This window comes from Macaca mulatta, chromosome 6, assembly GCF_049350105.2.
Source record: "Macaca mulatta isolate MMU2019108-1 chromosome 6, T2T-MMU8v2.0, whole genome shotgun sequence".
Lineage (NCBI taxonomy): Eukaryota > Metazoa > Chordata > Mammalia > Primates > Cercopithecidae > Macaca > Macaca mulatta.
Genome location: NC_133411.1, coordinates 176,125,146 through 176,145,280, shown reverse-complemented (window position 1 = coordinate 176,145,280; position 20,135 = coordinate 176,125,146). Strand labels below are relative to the sequence as shown.

General features: G+C 39.0%; 1 protein-coding gene across 1 annotated transcript in view; it reads right to left on the bottom strand.

Annotated features, from left to right (window-relative positions):
• LOC144329487 (teneurin-2-like) overlaps window positions 1-20,135 on the bottom strand; it is a 396,411-nt gene that overhangs the window by 75,597 nt on the left and 300,679 nt on the right. The window contains exon 3 of the mRNA XM_077937434.1: window positions 10,474-10,773. Coding sequence (XP_077793560.1) covers window positions 10,474-10,699 — 226 coding nt within the window. The 5' untranslated portion in view covers window positions 10,700-10,773. The remainder of the gene's footprint in view (window positions 1-10,473; window positions 10,774-20,135) is intronic.

Sequence of the window (20,135 nt, the reverse complement as noted above, 5' to 3'; positions counted from 1 at the left end):
TGAGGTTGAGTGGAAAGGAAGGCAGTCAGTGCAGCAGGAATATTGAGTAACTTGGTAGTGTGAGAGAGTGGTTGCAGCAGAGAAAAAGGGAGCTTGTGAGATGTGCATGCCAATTAAGGTGCTCAAGAAATGAACATGTATTCATTTTGAGTACACACTAGCCCCCTCCTCTTCATATGTCCCTAGGGATGCTTCTGGAGTTGCCAGAGCTGAAAATTAAATTATAAACCTAAAACATGACATTGAAAATGTAATGTCTCCTTTGATAATATCAGTGTGATGACTCATCGGTGGGTGGGGCAGCGCCACTCCTGGACGCAGACTGTAAAGCATGGTAAGTCTGATCCCGGCAATTCTTCCATCTCTCACCTTGCAGTTTTCTCAAAGGTTCTGGTCAGAACGGCATCCCTGCACAGAGCACATGCGCACCAAAGACCTCCTATACATACCGCAGAGTAGACAGCTGCAGAGACACAATTGCAACATGTGGCACCAGCCAAGAAAAGCTGATAATGTTGCATCACCAATAATCAGAAAAAGGAACTGTTAGTGCAACTCAACATGGTAGTGTCAGAGTAAATGGCAGAAAACTTGCAAGTTGGCATTTCAAAAAGTGAGATTTGAAATGGTCATGCTGGACAGACATACCATCCACATTTTCTAAGTGGAGTCTGTTTCTGAGCTGTGCTTTCCATTTTTCTCATTAGAACAGGAAACAAGCCACTAAAAAGAACAAATTCTCTGGTAGTTGCATCTATGAGTCAGAGCACAAAACTGCAAAGCTCTTTGTTTATCTCCCTATTCATAGGAGTCATAGAATCCATGTGCTATGTATGCTGAGTCACTCATCAAGAGAATAATAACAACAATAACAACTCATTAAGGGCTATAAAAATTCAGAGGGCAGAAAGCTTCACCAAAGACGTGGACCACAGGTCACACCCTGTGGGATGAATAGGTTTGGAATAGGCAGAGAGGTATTCCACAAGAAAAAAAGAGACATAAGAAGATCCATGATATTTTTGCAGTTGTGAGAGCTTTCAGAGGTTTGGCATATAAAATAAAGGCCTGAGAGGAATAGGACTGGTGTAAGACAGAAGGCAGAAACGGGACCTGTAACAAACTGAAATGTCAATAGACAGGCACTTGATTCAAAATTCTAAAGAAACCCACAGGCCAAATGAAACCTATCTAGGGGCCAAATATGTCCTATACATTAACTTTGTGGCCTCTGGTTTACGGGACAAAAAGGAGGTCAACTCTGAGTGGTGGGATGGGGAATAAAACTCGCACTGTGTAATGACAGGTCAAGTTTGCACTGAGTGAATAGCACATGTAAAGGAAAGTAAGGTGTTCTTTTTTTTTCCACAGTCTTTTCACAGGATTTTCTTCCTCTTCCTATTCCTTAATTACCTGCATTGTCATGTGAGCTTCTTATTTCTCTTCCTTGTACATTTTTTTTTCGCAGATGATCATACCAAGTCCCATGAAATTATTAGCTGTCAGCTCCTAAATCTTTATCCAGCTCAAGCCTCTCTCCAGAATTTCAAGACTGAACAGCCACTGCCTATTAGACATCTGCACGTGGAGAGCCTACAGGATACCTACAATTCAAAAGGTTGACAGTTACCTATCCTATCTTAACCCACAAACCAGGCCATCCTCTGTCTCAAGCCCTGGTGATTGATGGTCAGTTGCCATAACCAGAAACTTCAGGGATGTCCTTGACTTTCTTTTTTCTTAGCCTGCTTGCCCCATCAGTTGCCAGAAAGTATTGGTTCTATCTTCTAAACATACTCAGCTTTGCAAATAAAGTTACCAATTGGCAGGGATAAAACATACACTCAGTTGAACACACACACACACACACACACACACACAGAACTCACATCTACTTAGTCTCTGATTTATTTAGTCCATGATAGAGAATAAACAATGGTATCATGGTCCACACAGAGAAAGGGCAGATGCAGCATAATCTCTTCTCTATTTTTTCCTTGCCTGGGATCCATATGGAGTGCTCTGTAGCTGGTGCTACCCTTTGCATAGGCAGGAATCTAACAAATTAAAAAAAAAATACAAATTCTTATTGCAACACTATATTTTTGTACTTAGGTTTATGTCCCACATTCCAGAAGAACTTGAACTAACAATCTATGTACTTCCACTTAAGGGGTTATTTACAAGCATTGACCTTTCCTGGCTCTTTAAGTAAACTCAGCATCAGAAAGGCAATATTCTCTTTGCAGGAGAAAAAAGCAGTCAATGCCCAGGAGTCTCAGAACAGTATATCTGCCTCTGCTTTTAAGGTATCCTAAAAAGCCAACAGTCAGGGGCCAGGTACAATGGCTCATGCCTGTAATCCCAGCACTTTGGGAAGCCAAGGTGGGTGGATCACCTATGGTCAAGAGTTCAAGACCAGCTGGACCAACATGGAGAGACCCTGTCTCTACTAAAAATACAAAAAGAAAAAAAAATTTAGCCAGGTGTAGTGGCGCATCCCTGTAATCCCAGCTACTTGGGAGGCTGAGGCAGGAGAATCACTTGAACCCAGGAGGCGGAGGTTGCAGTGAGCCGAGACTGTGTCTTTGCACTCCAGCCTGGGCAACAAGAGAAAAATTCTGTCTAAAAAAGCCAACAATCTTTTTATTTCAACATTTCTCAAACAATCTCTGCTACCTTAGTTCAGGCCACCAGGCTCCCTTGCTTAGATGAAGACACAACCCGTGACTGACCACCTTGCCTCTCTCTATGAGCTGAAACCAGTATTGTCTCCCTGAAATGTCTTCATGACTGTTTCTCTCTGGCACTCTAGCTCATCCAACCTACACTTCTTTGACATCCTTGGAACAACTAACTGTGGTCACCTCTGGACCTTTTCACATGCCATAACTCTTGCCTGAACACTGTCTTGCCTCTTTGATTGTCTGACCTCCTCCCCATCCCTCAAACATATGCAAGAAGGTCCCCAATTTCTGGGATGCCATTCTGGTCACACAAAACTGGGTTAGAGGTCTCTGCAAAACCATCCAATATTTTCCCTTTTGTAGTGTTTTTTTTATATGGTACTTAGTTACATATCAATTATATCTTACCATTTTAAAACTGCCAAGCTGTGTGAGGTTAGAAACCATGTTTACCTTTTTTTTATTGTTGTAAAGGCAGTTGCCTTTTAGGAACTTACAGTTGCCTTTTAGGAACCCCTGAAATATTTCTGAATCAATTTGAGGGAAGTGAAAAAAATGAGGCCATGTTTTAAAAACTCAAAACCATCCAAGATATGGAAAACGTGCCAGAAGAAAAAATTAGGGAAAGAGGCAATTGAAGTGCTGAAGCAATTGTCCAGTGTTGAAATGTTGGAAACTGCCCACAGAATGAGAAACTTGGAACTGAGATAAATGAAGCAGGAATAATAGGTGTGATTTGACAAGCATCAATATAAAGAATCAAGAAAAAAGAGGTTTGGAAGACTTTATCTAAAATGCAAGGCTGTGATACCATTCCCCAAAGCTGAGAAATGAAAAACGGAAACAAATTTTGAAGGAAAGACAATTAAATTTGCTACTTGGATACGTAAAGATAAAATATTCCAAAGTCCAGTAGCAAAGTGGATGTGAAGCTTATAATATGGTTTGGCTGTGTCCCCACTCAAATCTCATCTTGAATTGTAGCTCCCATAATCCCCATGTGTGATGGAAGGGACCTGGTGGGATGTAATTGAGTCATAGGGGTAAGTTTTTCCTGTGCTGTTCTCATGATAGTGAATAAGTCTCATGAGGTTTGACGGTTTTATAAAGGGCAGTTCCTCTGCACACGTGCTCTTGCCTGTTGCCATGTAAGATGTGCCTTTGCTCCTCCTTCACTTTCCACCATGATTGTGAGGCCTCCCGGCCATGTGGAACTGTAAGTCCATTTAACCCCTTTTTCCTTATAAATTACCCAGTCTCAGGTTTGTCTTAATTAGCAGCATGAGAATGGACCAATACAACTTAGAAAGACCACCGAAGGGGAGCCTTAAACTTCAATCTCACTAGCATTAGGAACATTTGCTATTGGGCCAGTTAGTGTTTATGGTCTACTTCAGCGATGAGAGTCTTTCTTTCCTATGTGGAGTTCATTCCATCAGGTTTAGGAGGCACTCACTGTAAGCTACCTTGAAGCACAGGATAAACCTACGTCCAAGACGTGGCCAGCTACAGCCATAAAATGGTAGATATAGGTACTATCAGCACGTGTCCCATGCCAGGCCAGCCTGAATATCTATGTGGAGAATATTCTGCTGAAAATAGCAAAATAAACCCCAAACATATATATAAACAAGCGACTCTTTCCAGTGATGTTACCAAATGAGAGAATGTGAGAGTGGGGGTGATCAGCAGACTTCTTCAAAGAGATCTCTCCGAAGAATAAAGCCAATATATGAGAATGAGAATCTTGTGAGAGATGATAAGTGTGAGGGCAGATGCGTTCTTAGATTATCTGGTGATGTCAGCCAAAACATTATCCTTTCAAGTAAGCTAATTTGAACTGGAATACTATCATTTGTAAATGAAAAAGTCTTTAGAAGTAGTAGTGACCACTGAAGAGTCCTATGAATAAGAGTGTTCTAAAGAAAGTGCCATGGAGAAGAATAGTATAGGATTAGGGTGAAACTCTGGGGAATTTCCAACAAGAAAGAGCAGGAAAAGGAAGGTAATTCAAAGAAAGCTGGATACAAAGCTGAATGCAGAATTGACAATAGATAATTACTGGGAGGATAACAATTGCACAAACATGAAGATAGTTGCCAAATGGCTAAAGTTATTGAAAAATATAGACATATTCCTAGAAGGGTAGTATCAACAATGAAAATCTGCAACATTGACTCTCTGACATAGATTCCAAATTATTGCACATAAAGTGATGAAAACAGATTAATTTTATCCAGCATTTGTATGGATTAAGTCTACTCTTAATTAAACTCATTTCTGAAATATGTGTGCATTTACATGCCATAAAATGCACACCCAAAAAAAGTGTTTGAATCCTATGACACTACCTTAGAGCAGGTTTTCCAATCTATTTTTTTTTAACTTGTAAAATTGTCTGACTAGCAACTCTCTTACAGTGCGTTGGCATCAGTTGACAGTTGTTAGATAGTATCTTTCATTCCTGTCTAAAAATAAGAAAATAACGTATGAGTTATGTTCATCTTTGGGAACAAAATGTATGGTGGATAGAGAGTCAGACACAGTCTATCAACAAGCTGGAAAAAAAGAAGTTCTGAGTTTGAAAATGCCAGAATTTTTGCAAGTCACAGGAAACAAATCAAGAAGAAAGAAAAATTTATGTTGCACCAAAATATTATTAGGGTTGGAGAGCAAGTGATCTCCACTTTTGCTGGTGGTAGGGTTAAAATGACAATAACTATAATGATAATTACTAGCACTTATCAAAAGAAAGATAATGTCCAGATCATAATAAATACATAACTGTGAGAAATGAACCCAATTACTCTATATGGTAGAGTTTTTACAGACGGAGAAAATGAGACTCAGTCGATGTTCTAGAATTTGGTCAAGATCACACTGATGGTACCCATCAGCACTGGGATATGGACAAAGTTGAACTCCAGAGTCTTCATTCATTACTCTTTTCCCATATGCCTCCCATATAAAACAACAAGGATTCAAGTTATCCAGCAAGAAGATAAAATTGAAAGGTTGTAGACTCTCTTTTTCTAAGGATTAAAAAAAAAAAATACAACCAAAGACTAGAAAGCGCTGTGTTATTCTTAGTTGAGTTATGAAAAGTAATCCTATCTAGAAGTGGGAAGATAAATGGAAAGCAATCTTCTCAAGGTACATTTCAGCCTTCAAAATATTGACCACACAAACTCTTGAAATGTACTAACATCTACAAGGTATTCTTTGTAGGTAAATTAAAGTGCTGAGGTTTTCAAACTAGAACCTTTTAACCATTATTTAGGTAGAGTGGAAAAATGACTATTTTAAGACAATGGTGGAGATAGAAATGTTTACAGATTTCCAGAGTATTCCCACAATTATTATATAAATTAATTGAATCAGTGCAGGTAGTACTCTAGCTCACTAGTGGTTCATGAGTTTTCAGCTCATTAACACTGTTTAAATGTACATTATGCCAAATTATACAGAGCAAAAGTTATTGTGCAAATGATTTTAAAGATCATAAGAGCAAGAACTAATTTATGGAGAACCAAAACCAAACCTAGCCTAAAATGTGTACGTGTGTGTGTGTGTTTGTTTATGTGGTTTTTAAAGCACATCAAAGAGTTGGTAGGATTTATTTCTTTGCTCTAACTGAATGAGAGAACTGATGCAAGCATACTTTCAAAAATTCAATCTTCCCCCAACTTTTTCTTTGACCTTGACCTAGACAGCCAGCCTGAGGTACAGAGAAAGAATTCAATCTTGGCCCCCTCTCAAGAGACTTGAACTGCTAACTGGAAAGAAGCACTTTTTGAGGAATAAGAGGCCTGGCTGAACTCGCTGGCCCACTGGGCCTTGGTTAGCACAGAAAAGAGTCAGTTCTGCTTACCTGAGCAATATCATTTAGATAGTGACACCTTTCTTGGTTAGTGTTCCAGGTGGACAGGTTGTGCAAAAAGGTAATGACCATAAGGGAGGACATAGAATCAGCGCTGACAGCCCAGTACACATCCCTGCAGTCGAAACTTTTTCCTACAGTGGTGTTGGTAGAGACGTATTATAGTCAGGAATGCTTCTGGAGAGTCAGGAATGATTGTGAGATGGAGGTGAATGGATGAGAACAAGAATTACATCAGCAGGGCTGGGAGCTGGTGGTGAATATTATATGTTCAATCAATACCATTAACTACAGTTCCTGTATTATTAAGAAAGATGTAAAGGTATGGATTCTTGAAAGCCTTAGAAAGTGTACTTCATAGACTCTTTCCCACCTTTGACCAAGGATTTAATTATGTTTTTGTTTCTTTACTTATTTATTTGGGAGGTGATGAAACACATTGGTTTAAAACATAGTTCTTGAATCCAGTCCCTTAGGTTTGAAGCCTATCTCCAGCTTTTCCATGTTTTCAACTTTGGATGACTTATTTAATCTCTCTCTGACTCAGTTTCCTAATAAGTAAACAAGGGAGTGATAGTACCCACCTCGCAAAGTTATTGTGAGCATTAACTGAGTTAAGGCAAGCAAAATGCTTAGATTGGCTCCAGACACAGAATACTCAACAAATGTTTGCCATTGTTCTTTTGTCATAGTTATTATTGTTGTTTGTTTAATATACCTGAAAACCATGTAGTAATCCTTGTGAAACACAGAATACAGAGCACAGTCCCAGGCACATACACATGCAAAAGCAGAATTTACGTCCAACTCTAGACTCCTAAGCCCCAGGAGAACATCTTGTATATCACATTGCTCTTCACCCTACCTCTGGGGTCCAAAACAAAACAAAAAAAAGACAAGCTTGTACAAACTGCCTGGGAACTTGGCTGACCTTCATTATTAAAAGTGGCATCTATTTCACAGGTGGGACTAGGGCTGGGTCTGACCAGGGATCAGACCACTGCTCACTTTTGTCAGATGCATTAGCTCTCAGACCACTAGGATGCTATTTAGTGCAGGATTAGTCATTTACTAATTACTAATTACTCCGGTGGCCACAGACCGAAGGTCAGCAATTTTCTTCCTTCACACCAGGAGGATCCAGCATAATAGAGGCCAGACAGGTGATTTGCATACTCAAGAGAAGAAGCCACAATAGAAGAAGGCAGAGGAGAAGTCTGTGTTGAAAGCAAGCAAAGATGAGCACAATTTGACCGGAGCTTCCGTAAGCTTCTCATGGGAACACCTGGCTCATTTCTCCTGCTGGGAGATGGCAGGTTCTTGCATTTGATACTTGAGTGGGCCAGGTGGGGTAACTGGACAAGGTCTGACTCTGGGCCTGCATCACTTTCGCTGGCTGGCAATTCTTTTCCACGCTGAGCATCTGTAGAGTCATCCAACTGTGTTTGCAAAACTTGGTTGTATGTGAGAAGTGTGTTTGTTTTATGATCAGTGTCTTGGGTTTTAAATAAGAATACTGCAGGAGATGATCCCACTATGATCCTTGTTAATGTACCTCTAGGCTAATAAGTACGGAGATGATCCTGCTCTTTGATTTCATGAATAAGAAAATAAAATGGGAAATGCATGACATTTAAAAAAAATTATTGTTATTACTGAGTGTAAAATTTATTTTAACCCTCTCTGTAGTGGCTAAGTTTCAAGTTGAATGTACTGCTTGCCAGATTGTATCTCCTGTTCCTTCTCTCCTTAAATATGTGCTTATTTACTTCCTGCAGAGTTCAATTTTAGAACCCATCAAAGTAGATCCACTCAGACTCTGACTACATTTTCATGCATAAATTCATAGACGTCTTCAGAAGGAATTGCACTTGCATATGCAAATACCTTCTGATGCTTTTTATTTCTACTTTTGGCCTGCACAGTTTTTAATTCATGCAAACACATTACACAAACAAATATGGGCTCAATAACAACATGCGGCATGTGTGAATTGTTAATTGCAAAGCTCTGAGTTTGATATGGCCAAGCAACCTCTATTATTATCAATGGAGGGGAACAAGACTAAACAGGAAGCATAAAGGTATATTTGACAATAAAATCCCAGTCCTTGGTTTTATTTTATGTAAATATTAATAATGGAAAAGGTGATAGGCCGATCCACAATTCAGCAATAACCTGGAAGCTACGTCTCAGTGCACAATGATCCAGAAACCAGGATGCACCTTTAATAAGACTCAGGAAGAAGAGTGAACATTTCAGTACAGAATTCTGAGACACAAAAACGTATGCAGCAACAACATAAATGAGACAAAATCTCCAGCAGAAAATGAAAGGCTTTCAACCACATTGAACGTGCATCACCTTTCAAAATATTTGAGTTTCGTGTTAGTGCAGCTCTGGGAAACAACAGAGAGGTGTCCCAATTTTATTATATTGGAAATGTAAGCTCTCTCTCAGTTCATTAAGCCATGATTCTTCATATTTTCTTTTTTCCAATTGTCACTACCTGCAATTTCGGGAACGTTGAGAGCTTAACAAAGCAAAAACACTTGTTGAAGTTACAGATCAAAGGCATTTGATCCGGAGTAATTTTCAAGCAGCCTCTGCCCCCATTTTCTCATGGAGGAGGATCAGCATGTGCTTCATTTACATGAAGATAACTCAGAAAATAAGAAGGAAGATTAAATAAAAATTGTATCCTGCAAGAGTTATAATGGCAACGGAAACACAATTCTAACAGTTTCTCTGTTGATTTATTTTTTCAGTCCTCTGTTAAATATAAAAGCTGGAGCTAGGCTAAACCAAGAGTGTATAAAAAGATGTTATCTAGGACAACCTCTGGATTGTAGATTTATAAACCGTGGGCATAGTGCTAATTAATAATACACACACGTGCACACACACACACGTGCACGTTTTGTAATAAGTAAAAAATAGGAAAAGTAGTTTAAGGAAGCTGAGAAACCAGGACTAGAATTCCAAGCTAAGTTATTTCATTAGAAATTAAACCCATTGCCACATTTACTCCCAAGGACATGGAACAAGAAATAAAGAATCAGTGTTATAAAACAAATGATGCAATAACCTAGCAGAGCAGGGCTTAGCCCTTTGGTGCTGGCAGAGTGACCCTTCCCGAGGCATTCGGTAGAGTTCTGTGCCTTTGCTTGTAATTTTGCTGAGCCATCAATGTAAATTGCACACACGGCGAGGCTGGTACTAGTAAGACACGGAGCTAGAGAGTGAGCTTTGTCACACCACCTCTCAGCACTGCTTTGCTTTAGTCTACGTGTTGATGCATTTACAGCAACCCGGGAGAAGTGATAACAGAGCTCTTCATAAATATTGGACATGAAGAGAATGCCAACTGTTAGTGCTTGGGAGAAAAATATTCTCCTCCCAAAAGAAATCAAAACAGTATAAGAAAAGGAAAATTAAGGCTTGGGGAAAGTAGGAGGGATAATTACATCAGTGGAATTGGAAAATAACACACATGTGGCCACCTATGCTCCGAAACACAAAAAGAGAAATGTATAACTCAGAATTAACATCATATTTTAGTTGAAGGAAAAGGGTGTATTATTATACACTATTTCAAAGATGTTTTAACCAAGATACACCATTTGTTCAAGGAGAATCTAAGTGAGAAACCCAACGCGAAAAGGAATAGAAATTTGAGGCTTGTAAGTGGACTATGAGGAGAATAGTTTTGAAAAACCACAGATAATCTTAGGTTTTTCAGGATAGAGATTCACCACGGTGTTAGGAATATCCTTTATGGAACCAAGGGTCTGCTGTAGGGTACATCTGTCAAAACCCACCATGGTGAATCTCCAAAAGTAGCCACCAACCATGCAAATCAAGTAAGTTACACAGTTGAGAGCAAATCAGCCGGGGAAGACAAACCTTGTCTAGGAAACTCATCTGACTCCCGGTGGACGAGGTCTGTGACTCGGTTTCCATAGTGCATCCTGCTGTCATGATCATAGGCCTTCAGAGTCTCACTGGAGCTGTAGGATTTCTGTGTGGGCACGCGGCAGTCCTCACTGTCGAGAGAGGAGCTTGTGTAACGACACTCTTTGCCACAGCGTCCTCTGGTCAAAGAGCGGTGTCGCCGGTCCTTTACATCCATTATTCCAGATATGGTAGAATGCCGATGTTTTCAGAAAAGTCAGGCCTGAGTTTTGGCACTTGTCACTTTGCCACCTAAAAACATAGAAGAAAAAAACCAAGACTGTGATTACAAGAAATGTTGCCTTCAGTTCTGATTCATGCTCTGACTCGGACGAAAACGTGAAAATGCAGACTTGGTCAACCCTGCGCAATCTCTTTTGCAAAAGTTTAATGTAAACTAAACAATCAACCTAAAGAGAAGAACTTGATACAGTAAATTAATTTTCTTGCTGTTTAATTTAATAGATTTGGAAAAAATAGTAACAACAAATACTCATCTTTTGATTTTTTATGTATGCACAGATGATATGATGAGTCTGTCACTCTAATGCAAGATCTTACTATGAAGCAATTCAAAGCCAAATTGATTTTATCCTTCTTTAATTACATTCTCTCTATGCTAGAGAAGGCTTGGGTAGAAAACAAATACCACCCCGCCATCCCCACTGACCCCCCAAAATAAAAAAAAGGCAAAGAAAGGTACAGCAGCAGATTTGAGCATCAGACATAAATATGTGCTATTAATACTTTGTAGTGATACCAAGTTCCATGCAACTAACAAAACATTTCCTAGCTATGTCTGGAGAATAAGAATAAAAGTTGTTCTCGACGTGCAAACAATCTTTCTCCAATTTCTTCAACGAGCTTTTGGCAAACTCCCAGTTTTTCCTCCTTTGCAGATCTGTGTCTTGGACACACCTGGTTACTTCTTCTGCCTAGTCACCCACCAACATGATAACTGCTGACAGGCAGGCTTACTGGCGCAGCCACCTGATAATTGCCCCAAGCCATTCTGTTACCTTCATTTCTGGGATACCCACTATAGAACAGAAAAAAAAATGAGGAAGATTACCAAGTACAGTAGGAAAGCTGAAGGGAAGGAACCTCTAACATATGAACTGGCAACCAGGGAGCCCCACAGTCTGGCATATGATACCCTCAGCCTGGAAGTGTATGCCAAACATCACTCAGAAAACACTCGCCTTCTGCCTAGCAAATATGACCAAAATGCTTAGGCGCTTCCAAGTTCCAAATCATAGGCTCTTATTGATTTCATTTGCCATGCAAAATACCATAGATCACAGGGCCAGGACCTGGACAGAATGGACAAATACGAATTTTAATTAAAATGGAAAATGCAACCCAGAGCCAGGGTGATGATTTTTCTCCAGGCTACTGTTGCTCACTGCCTCCTCAATATGTCAGGAAATACGGGGGGAGCAGATCAGTAGTTTTGAACCCCTCTGTTCTTCCTTGTCTACTTTACCACACTATAATAAGATAGCTGTGCACAGCAATGTGGATGACATTTGCCTCCAGACACCAGAAGCCAAGTTGCCCCTCTGTTGTTTTTTCATACCAGGAGTTCTTCTAGATCTCAGGGACCCCTCTAATTTACACTGTGTGTATACTTTGTCAAATATTGCCTATAATTGCAGACAATTTTGTTTGATAATTGGCAATGCAAAAGAGGGTATGACTGGCCAGGCACGGTGGGTGACTCACTCCTGCAACTTTGGGAGGCCGAGGTGGGTGGATCGTCTGAGGTCAGGAGTCTGAGACCAGCCTGGCCAACACAGTAAAACCCCGTCTCTACTGAAAATACAAAAAAAAAAAAAAAAAAAGTTTGGGCGTGGTGGTGGGCCTCTCTAATCCCAGCTACTTGGGAGGCTGAGGCAGTAGAATTGCTTGAATCCGGGAGGCAGAGGTTGCAGTGTACTGAGATCTGCCATTGCACTCCAACCTGGGCAACAAAAGCAAAACTCCATTGCTCATAAGAAAGCACAAGCAGTAGCTAGTTTGCTGGAGTCTAGAGTCTCTCACTCAGCAAGTTCAGAAGTGCCTTTGAGAGTCTCTAGTCATGACTCCAGGACCTGCTTAGAGGACATAAGTAGTGTCGACATGTCAGTTTTTGCTGTGGCATAGTCAGTTCAAGTGTCTCCATATTAAGGCAATTTCTAGATGCCCAAATCTCCTTTCCTAACTTCTAACATGCGATTTCAACATTTTGGAATCCATACTATAGGTTATTTAAGAGTGTGGCCATTGAGGTCTTAATTGGATGTCAGTCCTATCATGACCACTGGTGAGACACAACCCTTGTCAAAATTATTCCTGGTCTTTTGAACTTAGTTTCTCAATCAGTTGAAATAGAAAAAAATAGTATCTACTTCCCAGAGTTTTTGTAAAAATTAAAACATACACGGTGGTAAAATTCCTAGTATACTATTTAACACATCATAGGTGCTCAATTAAAATTAGTTTTTATTCTCCTCTGAATGATTTTTAAAATGTTTTTTTGTTAGCTAAGGAGTTACACACTTGCATAAGACAGAGGAGGAAGATGATGATATGAATCCCTGAAACTCACAGTTCTAATAATAAATCCTAATTTTTAAGCTAGGCTCCAATCACGGAAGACGTTCAGCATCTGCTAAAAGAATATAAGACTGTGTGCACCAACACTGAGGAGCCACAGGTGGTTTTATGGGAGTTGAGTGTTTTGAGTCAATTTGATGATTTCTTCTCTCTTGCTTCACTGTTAGTTTGTAATTTCAGTATCTTCAGTGTACCTGACTCATGAAATCTTATCTTCTCTAATTTGCATTGTGCTAGGAAAGTAGACTGACTTTCTATATATGTGTGTGTATGTGTGTGTGCTTTTATTTTATTTTTTAAATCATGCTCAGAGTGGGAGCTTAAAGGGTTATAACTTTTTTTTTTTTTTTTTTTTGAGATGGAGTTTTGCTCTTGTCGCCCAGGTTGGAGTACAGTGACGCAATCTCGGCTCACTGCAACCTCCGCCTCCCGGATTCAAGTGATTCTCCTGCCTCAGCTTCCCAAGTATCTGGGATTACAGGTACCCACCACCACACTCGGCTAATTTCTTGTATTTTTAGTAGAGATGGGGTTTCACCATGTTGGCCAGAGTGGTCTTGAACTCCTGACCTCAGGTGATCTGCTTGCCTCGGCCTCCTGAAGTTCTGGGATTACAGGTGTGACCCACTGTGCCAGGTCGCAAGGTTTATAACCTATTAATAAAGTTCAAGAACTTTAGTGTTTGGACATTTTGACATCTAATGTGGTTGCTCAGAGATCTTTTCCTGATAAATTTCTCTTTCTTGGCTCTGCCCTTGATAGTTAAATTTGTCAGCAATATCACCTCTGGATAAATGATGGAAATTTATATATGATGAGGTAAAAAAAATCACAAATCTCAGTCAGAGAAACTAAATTTCTTAAGGAGCTAGGCAGAGCTCACAGACTGTTGGCAAATAGACATTTTGCATTTAGCCTGCCTATTACTTAAAAACTGATTGTCGGCCAGGTGCGGTGGCTCACGTCTATAATCCCAACACTTAGGGAGGCCGAGGCAGGTCGATCATGAGGTTAGGAGTTCAAGACCAGCCTGGCCAAGATGATGAAACCCCGTGTCTACTAAAAATACAAAAAAAAAAAAAAAAAAAAAGCTGAGCATGGTGGCAGGTGCCTGTAATCCCAGCTACTCAAGATGCTGAGGAAGAGAATTCTTGAACCCAGAAAGCAGAGGTTGCAGTGAGCCGAGATCACACCACTGCACTCCAGCTGGGCAACAGTGTGAGACTCCATCTCAAAAAAAAAAAAAAAAAAAAAAAAATTGACCGTCGGTATTAAAAGACAAAGTGGAAGAATTATATATGAAAATCTGGATTCTTGTCTTTAAAAATCAGGCAGTCTATAAATGTCTCCTTCCAGAAAGACAGAATAGACATAATTTTCCCTACAAGGTACAGCTAAAAGCCCCGAACATTATATAGAAAACATGTAAGATTATGAAAAGTAGAAAGAAGAGCAGAACAATGAGGGGCCTCAGGACCCAAGGAACAACAGAGGTGAGTTTCCTGGGGTTTCTTTTTGCTATATATATGGCAAAAACAAATTAGATGATAGACAGATAGATAGAGATAGACAGAGATATAGATTGATACAGATATCCCAGACATGGACCTGGTAACCCGGAGATCTCAATGGGCACAGACAACAAAAGTGAGCCTCCTATATAGCCAAAGGACTATAAAAAGGCAGGCTCGGTCGGGCGCGGTGGCTCATGCCTGTAATCCCAGCACTTTGGTAAACCGAGGTGGGCGGATCACGAGGTCAGGAGATCGAGACCATCCTGGCTAACGCGGTGAATCCCCATGTCTACTAAAAATGCAAAAAATTAGCCGGGCGAGGTGGCGGGCGCCTGTAGTCCCAGCTACTCTGGAGGCTGAGGCAGGAGAATGGCATGAACCCGGGAGGCGGAGCTTGCAGTGAGCCGAGATCGTGCCCATGGACTCAAGCCTGGGTGACAGAGCAAGACTCTGTCTCCAAAAAAAAAAAAAAAAAAAAAAGAAAAAGAAAAGAGAAAAGAAAAGGGCGGGCTCACAAGAAAGAAAACGTTGAGACAATCTCTACCCCATTCCAGCCACACACCATGGAAACGGACTGTGGCCCCACCCCCATCTTCAGCAGCAAAAGCCAAGTGGGAAGCTCACCATTCTATGAAAATGAGGCTGCAAGTAGGCACCAACCTCAACCAGAATACAGGAGAGTCAGGGCTTTCAGCCCCTTCCAGGAAGTAGTGAAGCTCTCCTCTTCGTCCACCCTCACTGAGCATAAACAAGGCACTCCTCCCCTTCTCCACTGGGGTGGTGTGGAAGAAGGTTTGGGAGAGTCAGAAATTTTCACGGTCCTCCTGTGGTGAGTCCTCTTGCCCCCTATGGTGTCAGTGGATGCCATGTAGTAAGCAGTACTGAAGCATTCCTACCCCTACTACCCAGAGAGGTATCGCTGAGTGTCTCGTGGGGAGCCAGAACTTCCATTCTTCTATCCCCTGGGTTAGCTTCCCCCTCGGCATCTAAGAAGAAACTCCCAACCTTTGAATGTTGACAAAAGCTGAGCAGGGAATTTGGCAGTAATGAGGTAAGTTCCCCCTTTCTCTGTCAACGGCCATGTTAGAGAAAATCAGCTAAAACAGAAGGTTTAAATAAGAACCAGACTCTCATAACATAATATCCCAAATGTCCAGGTTTCAATAAAAAATCACTTGTCATACCAAAAGTCAGGAAGTTCTTAAGCTGAAAGGAAAAAGGCATTCAATAGATGCCAACGCTGAGATGACAAAGATGTCAGTATTATCTGATATAAGCAACCATCATGAAATTGCTTCAATGGACAATTATGGGCACAGTTGAAACAAATGGAAAACAGAAAGTCTCATCAAAGAAATGGAAATTCTCAGGAACCAAATAGAAGATGTAAAGAAGACCCCAGTGAAAATTTCAGAACTGAAATATACAATAACCCCAAACAAAACAAAACTCTCAATAGATGGTAGATTGACTTAACAGCAAAGAGGAGGCAAAAAGAAAAGAATGAGAGAACTTGCAAATAATCAGTAGAAATTACCCCAATATATACAACAGAAGAAAGAAAGAAAGAAAGAAAGAATGAAAGAAAGAAAGAAAGAAAGAAACAGAAGAAAGAGAAAGAAAGAAAGGAAAGAAAGAAGGAAAGAAAGAGAGAAAAGAAAGAAAGAAAGGAAGAAAGAAAGAAAGGAAGGAAGGAAGAGAGAGAGAAAGAAAGAAAGAAAGAAAAAGAAAGAAAGAAAGAAAGAAAGAAAAAGAAAAGAAAGAAAGAAAGAAAGAAAGAAAGAAAGAAACTCACTTAGGGACCTGTAGGGACCTATAGAGTGATGATAAAATGCCTAATGTTCATGTCATCAGAGTCCCAGGAGGAGAAAGAAGGAGGGGCCAGAAAAGTGCTGAAAATGCAGCTGTATATATCCCAACTTTGCAAAAGGCATAAAAGTACCTATTCAGAAAGCTGAGTGAATCCCATGCAGGACAGATCCAATTGCATCCATAGTCTAACTTCTGAAAACTAAAGGCAGTGAAAAAATATTGAAAGGGTTAGAAAAAAAAATTACAACTTATCTATAGGGGAAAATGATCTGAACGACAGTGGACTTGTTATCAGAAACCATGGAGGTCATTAGAAAGTAGCACGACACTTTTCAAGTGCTGAAAGAAAAGAGTCTTCAAACTAGAATCCTATATTCAATGAAAATATCCTTCTGGAATGAAATAAAGTTCAAGAAATTATCAGATGGAGGACAATTAAGAGACTTGGTCACCAGTAGACCTATTTTTTAAAATAGCTAAAGAGTTAGTTCTCTAAATAGAAAGGAAACCATAAAAGGAGGAATCTTGGAACACCAAGAGTTAGTGAGAATGTGGAAAGCAAAAGTATGAGCAAATGTAATAAACTTTCTCCTTTTGAGTTTTTAAGAATTTTTCGATAGTTGAAGCAAAAATTAAAACACTCTGGGATATGATTCTAAATGTATGTAGATAATATATTTAATAAATTATATTGTAAATAGGGGAGGGTCAGAGAATGTAAAGGAAGGGAAGGCTTCCACACTTTATTCAAACTAGTAAAATGATGAAAGGAGTAGACTGTGATAAGACATGTATGTCCAATGTAGCAACCACAAAAACCATACAAAGAGATGCGCTCAAAATTACTACAGGTAAGTAAAACTGGAGCCCGATAAACTGTCCAGTAACCCATAAGAAAGTAGGAAAAATAAAACAGAGGTATGAAAAGTGCAGAGAATATGAGAACACACAGAAAATTAAAAATAAAAGGGCAAACTTAAGTCCTAAAATAGCAATGCTTTTTTTAAATGTAAATGGTCTTAATATATTGATTAAAAGACAAAGACTGGCAAAGTGAATTAAAAACATGACCCAACTCTATGGTGCCAATAAGAAAGTCATTTTGTTTCATTTTATCTTTTGACAAGGTCTCATTCTATCACCCAGGCTGGAGTGCAGTGGCACAACCACAACCCACTGCAGCCTCGACTTCCCAGACACAAGCGATGTTCTTGTCTTAACTTTCTTAACTTCCTGAGTAGCTGGGACTACAAGCATGTGCCACCTTGCCTGGCTAATTTTTGTGTTTTTTATGGAGATGGAATTTTGCCATGTTGCCAAGGCTGGTCTTGAACTCCTGGGCCCAAGCAATCTACCCTCCTCAGCCTCCCAAAGTGCTGAGATTACAGTCACGAGCCACCGTGTTCCACCAAGAAAGTCATTTTATATATAACAATCCAGGCACATTGAAAATAAAACTAAAAAAAAAAAAAAGGTATAATGCAAATATCAATCAAAAGAAAGCAGGAATGACTATATTAATATTGGATTAAGTGAACCTTACAGGCAAAGAAATTACCAGAGATAGGAGCATTATAAAAGGGTAAATCTTCCAAGAGGACGTGGCAATTCTAAATATGTATGACCCCCAAAAACATATCTGCAAAATATGTGAAACAAAAAATGATATAACTAAAAAAATATTTAATGCACAATTGTATTTGAGTTCTCAACACCCAGGTCTTCAAAATTAATAGAATATTTAAATGGAAAAATCAGAAAGGATATAGAAGATCCCAACAACACCATGAGCCAACAAGATAAATCAACATTGACACAACTCTCCTCCCAACAACAGCAGGTTATAAATTTTTCTCAAGTGGGCATGGAGTTTATATCAATATAAACCATATCTTGGACCATAAAACATACCTCAAAAATTTTTAAAGAATTAAATTCATACAGAGTATGTTCCCTGACAACAATGGAATAAAACTAGAATCAATAATAGAAAATAAGAAGAAAATCTCCACATACTTGAAAACTAAACAACACGCTTCTAGATAATCCATGGGTCAAGGAATTCTCAAAGAAAAAATCAAAATATACATTAAAGTGAATAAAAATGAAAATACAGTATCAGTATTTGCAGGATACAGTTAAAGCGGTGATGAAAGGGAAGTTTATAGAAGTAAATGCATACACTGGACAACAACAGAAAAAGCCTCAAATCAATAATATAAGCTCCCATTTCAAAAACTAAGAAAAAATAAGAAGAAAAAGACATAATGCAAAAAAAGGGGAGGGAATAATAAACATAAGACCCAAATCAATGAAACTGAAAACAGAAAAACAATAGAGAAAAACAATTAAAAATTTGTTTCCTTGAAAAGGTCAGTAAGAATGACAAACCTCTAGGAAGACTGACAAAGAAAAAAATAGAAGACACAAATTTTCCACATCAGGAATAAAACAGGAGATATCATTACAGGCCCTGAAGACATGAACAAGATAATTAGAGAACATAGCTGGCCCACCATATCCATGGGTTTTGCCATATCAGATTCAATCAGCCTCATATTCCACCAACTGCGGATCAAAAATATTTGGGAAAAATAAAAAAATAACCATACAACAATAAAAAATCATACACATAAAAATCAGTAAACACTATATCTATTGCGTCCATAGTCAAACTTCTGAAAACTAAAGGCAGAGAAAAAAATATTGAAAGAGTGAGAAAAAGAATTATAACTTATCTATAGGGGAAAAGGATCTGAATGACAGTGGATGCAAAAATCAATAAATAATAAATATAACAAAACTATACATAGCATTTACATTATATTAGGTATATAAGTAATCTAGAGATGATTTAAAGCATACAGAAGAATATCATAGGTTATATGCAAGTTCACCATTTCATATAAGAGACTTGAGTATTCGTGGATTTCAGTATCTGTGGGACATCCTGGAACTAATTCCCCGTGGATGCCGAGAGGTGATTGTACTATAAACAGATCGATACACAATACAACTTTGACAAAGGGACTAACTACTCAAAAAACTCAAAGTATTACAACTCTTCCAATATGAAATATTACATAGATCATTTGAATGATCTTATAGTTATTAATGAAATTGAATTTATAATGTTACAAGTCTCTCTCTCTCTGTCAGACACACACGGACACACAGACACACACAACACACAATGAACAGGCTCAGCTGGTCTCAATAGAGAATTTTACCAAATATTTAAAAAAGAATTGACACCAGTTCTACGACATCTCTTCCAGGAAATTAGAAGGGGATCATTTTCCAATTTATTTTATGAAGCTACTTATTACCCTCATGATTAAACAAGACAAAAATAGTACAAAAAGAAAGAGCAAAAGAAAGAAAGAAAAGAAAAGAAAGCTAAAGAACAATATTCCCTTGGTATATAGATGCAAAAAATCCTTATGATAGCAAATAAAAAATCAGTAATATATAAACACAATTACATCATGAACAAAAGAGATTTATTCTGAGGATGCAAGTCTCAGAATTCAATATCTTAAAGGCAATGAATGTAATTCATTGTATTAAAAGGCTAAAAAAATTCTAGTCACAGTATCTCCCCTGAGAATTCAAAGACATAATGATGTCTGCTCTCACCACTCTTGTTGAACATGGTGCTGGAACTTCTAGATAGTGCAATAACACAAG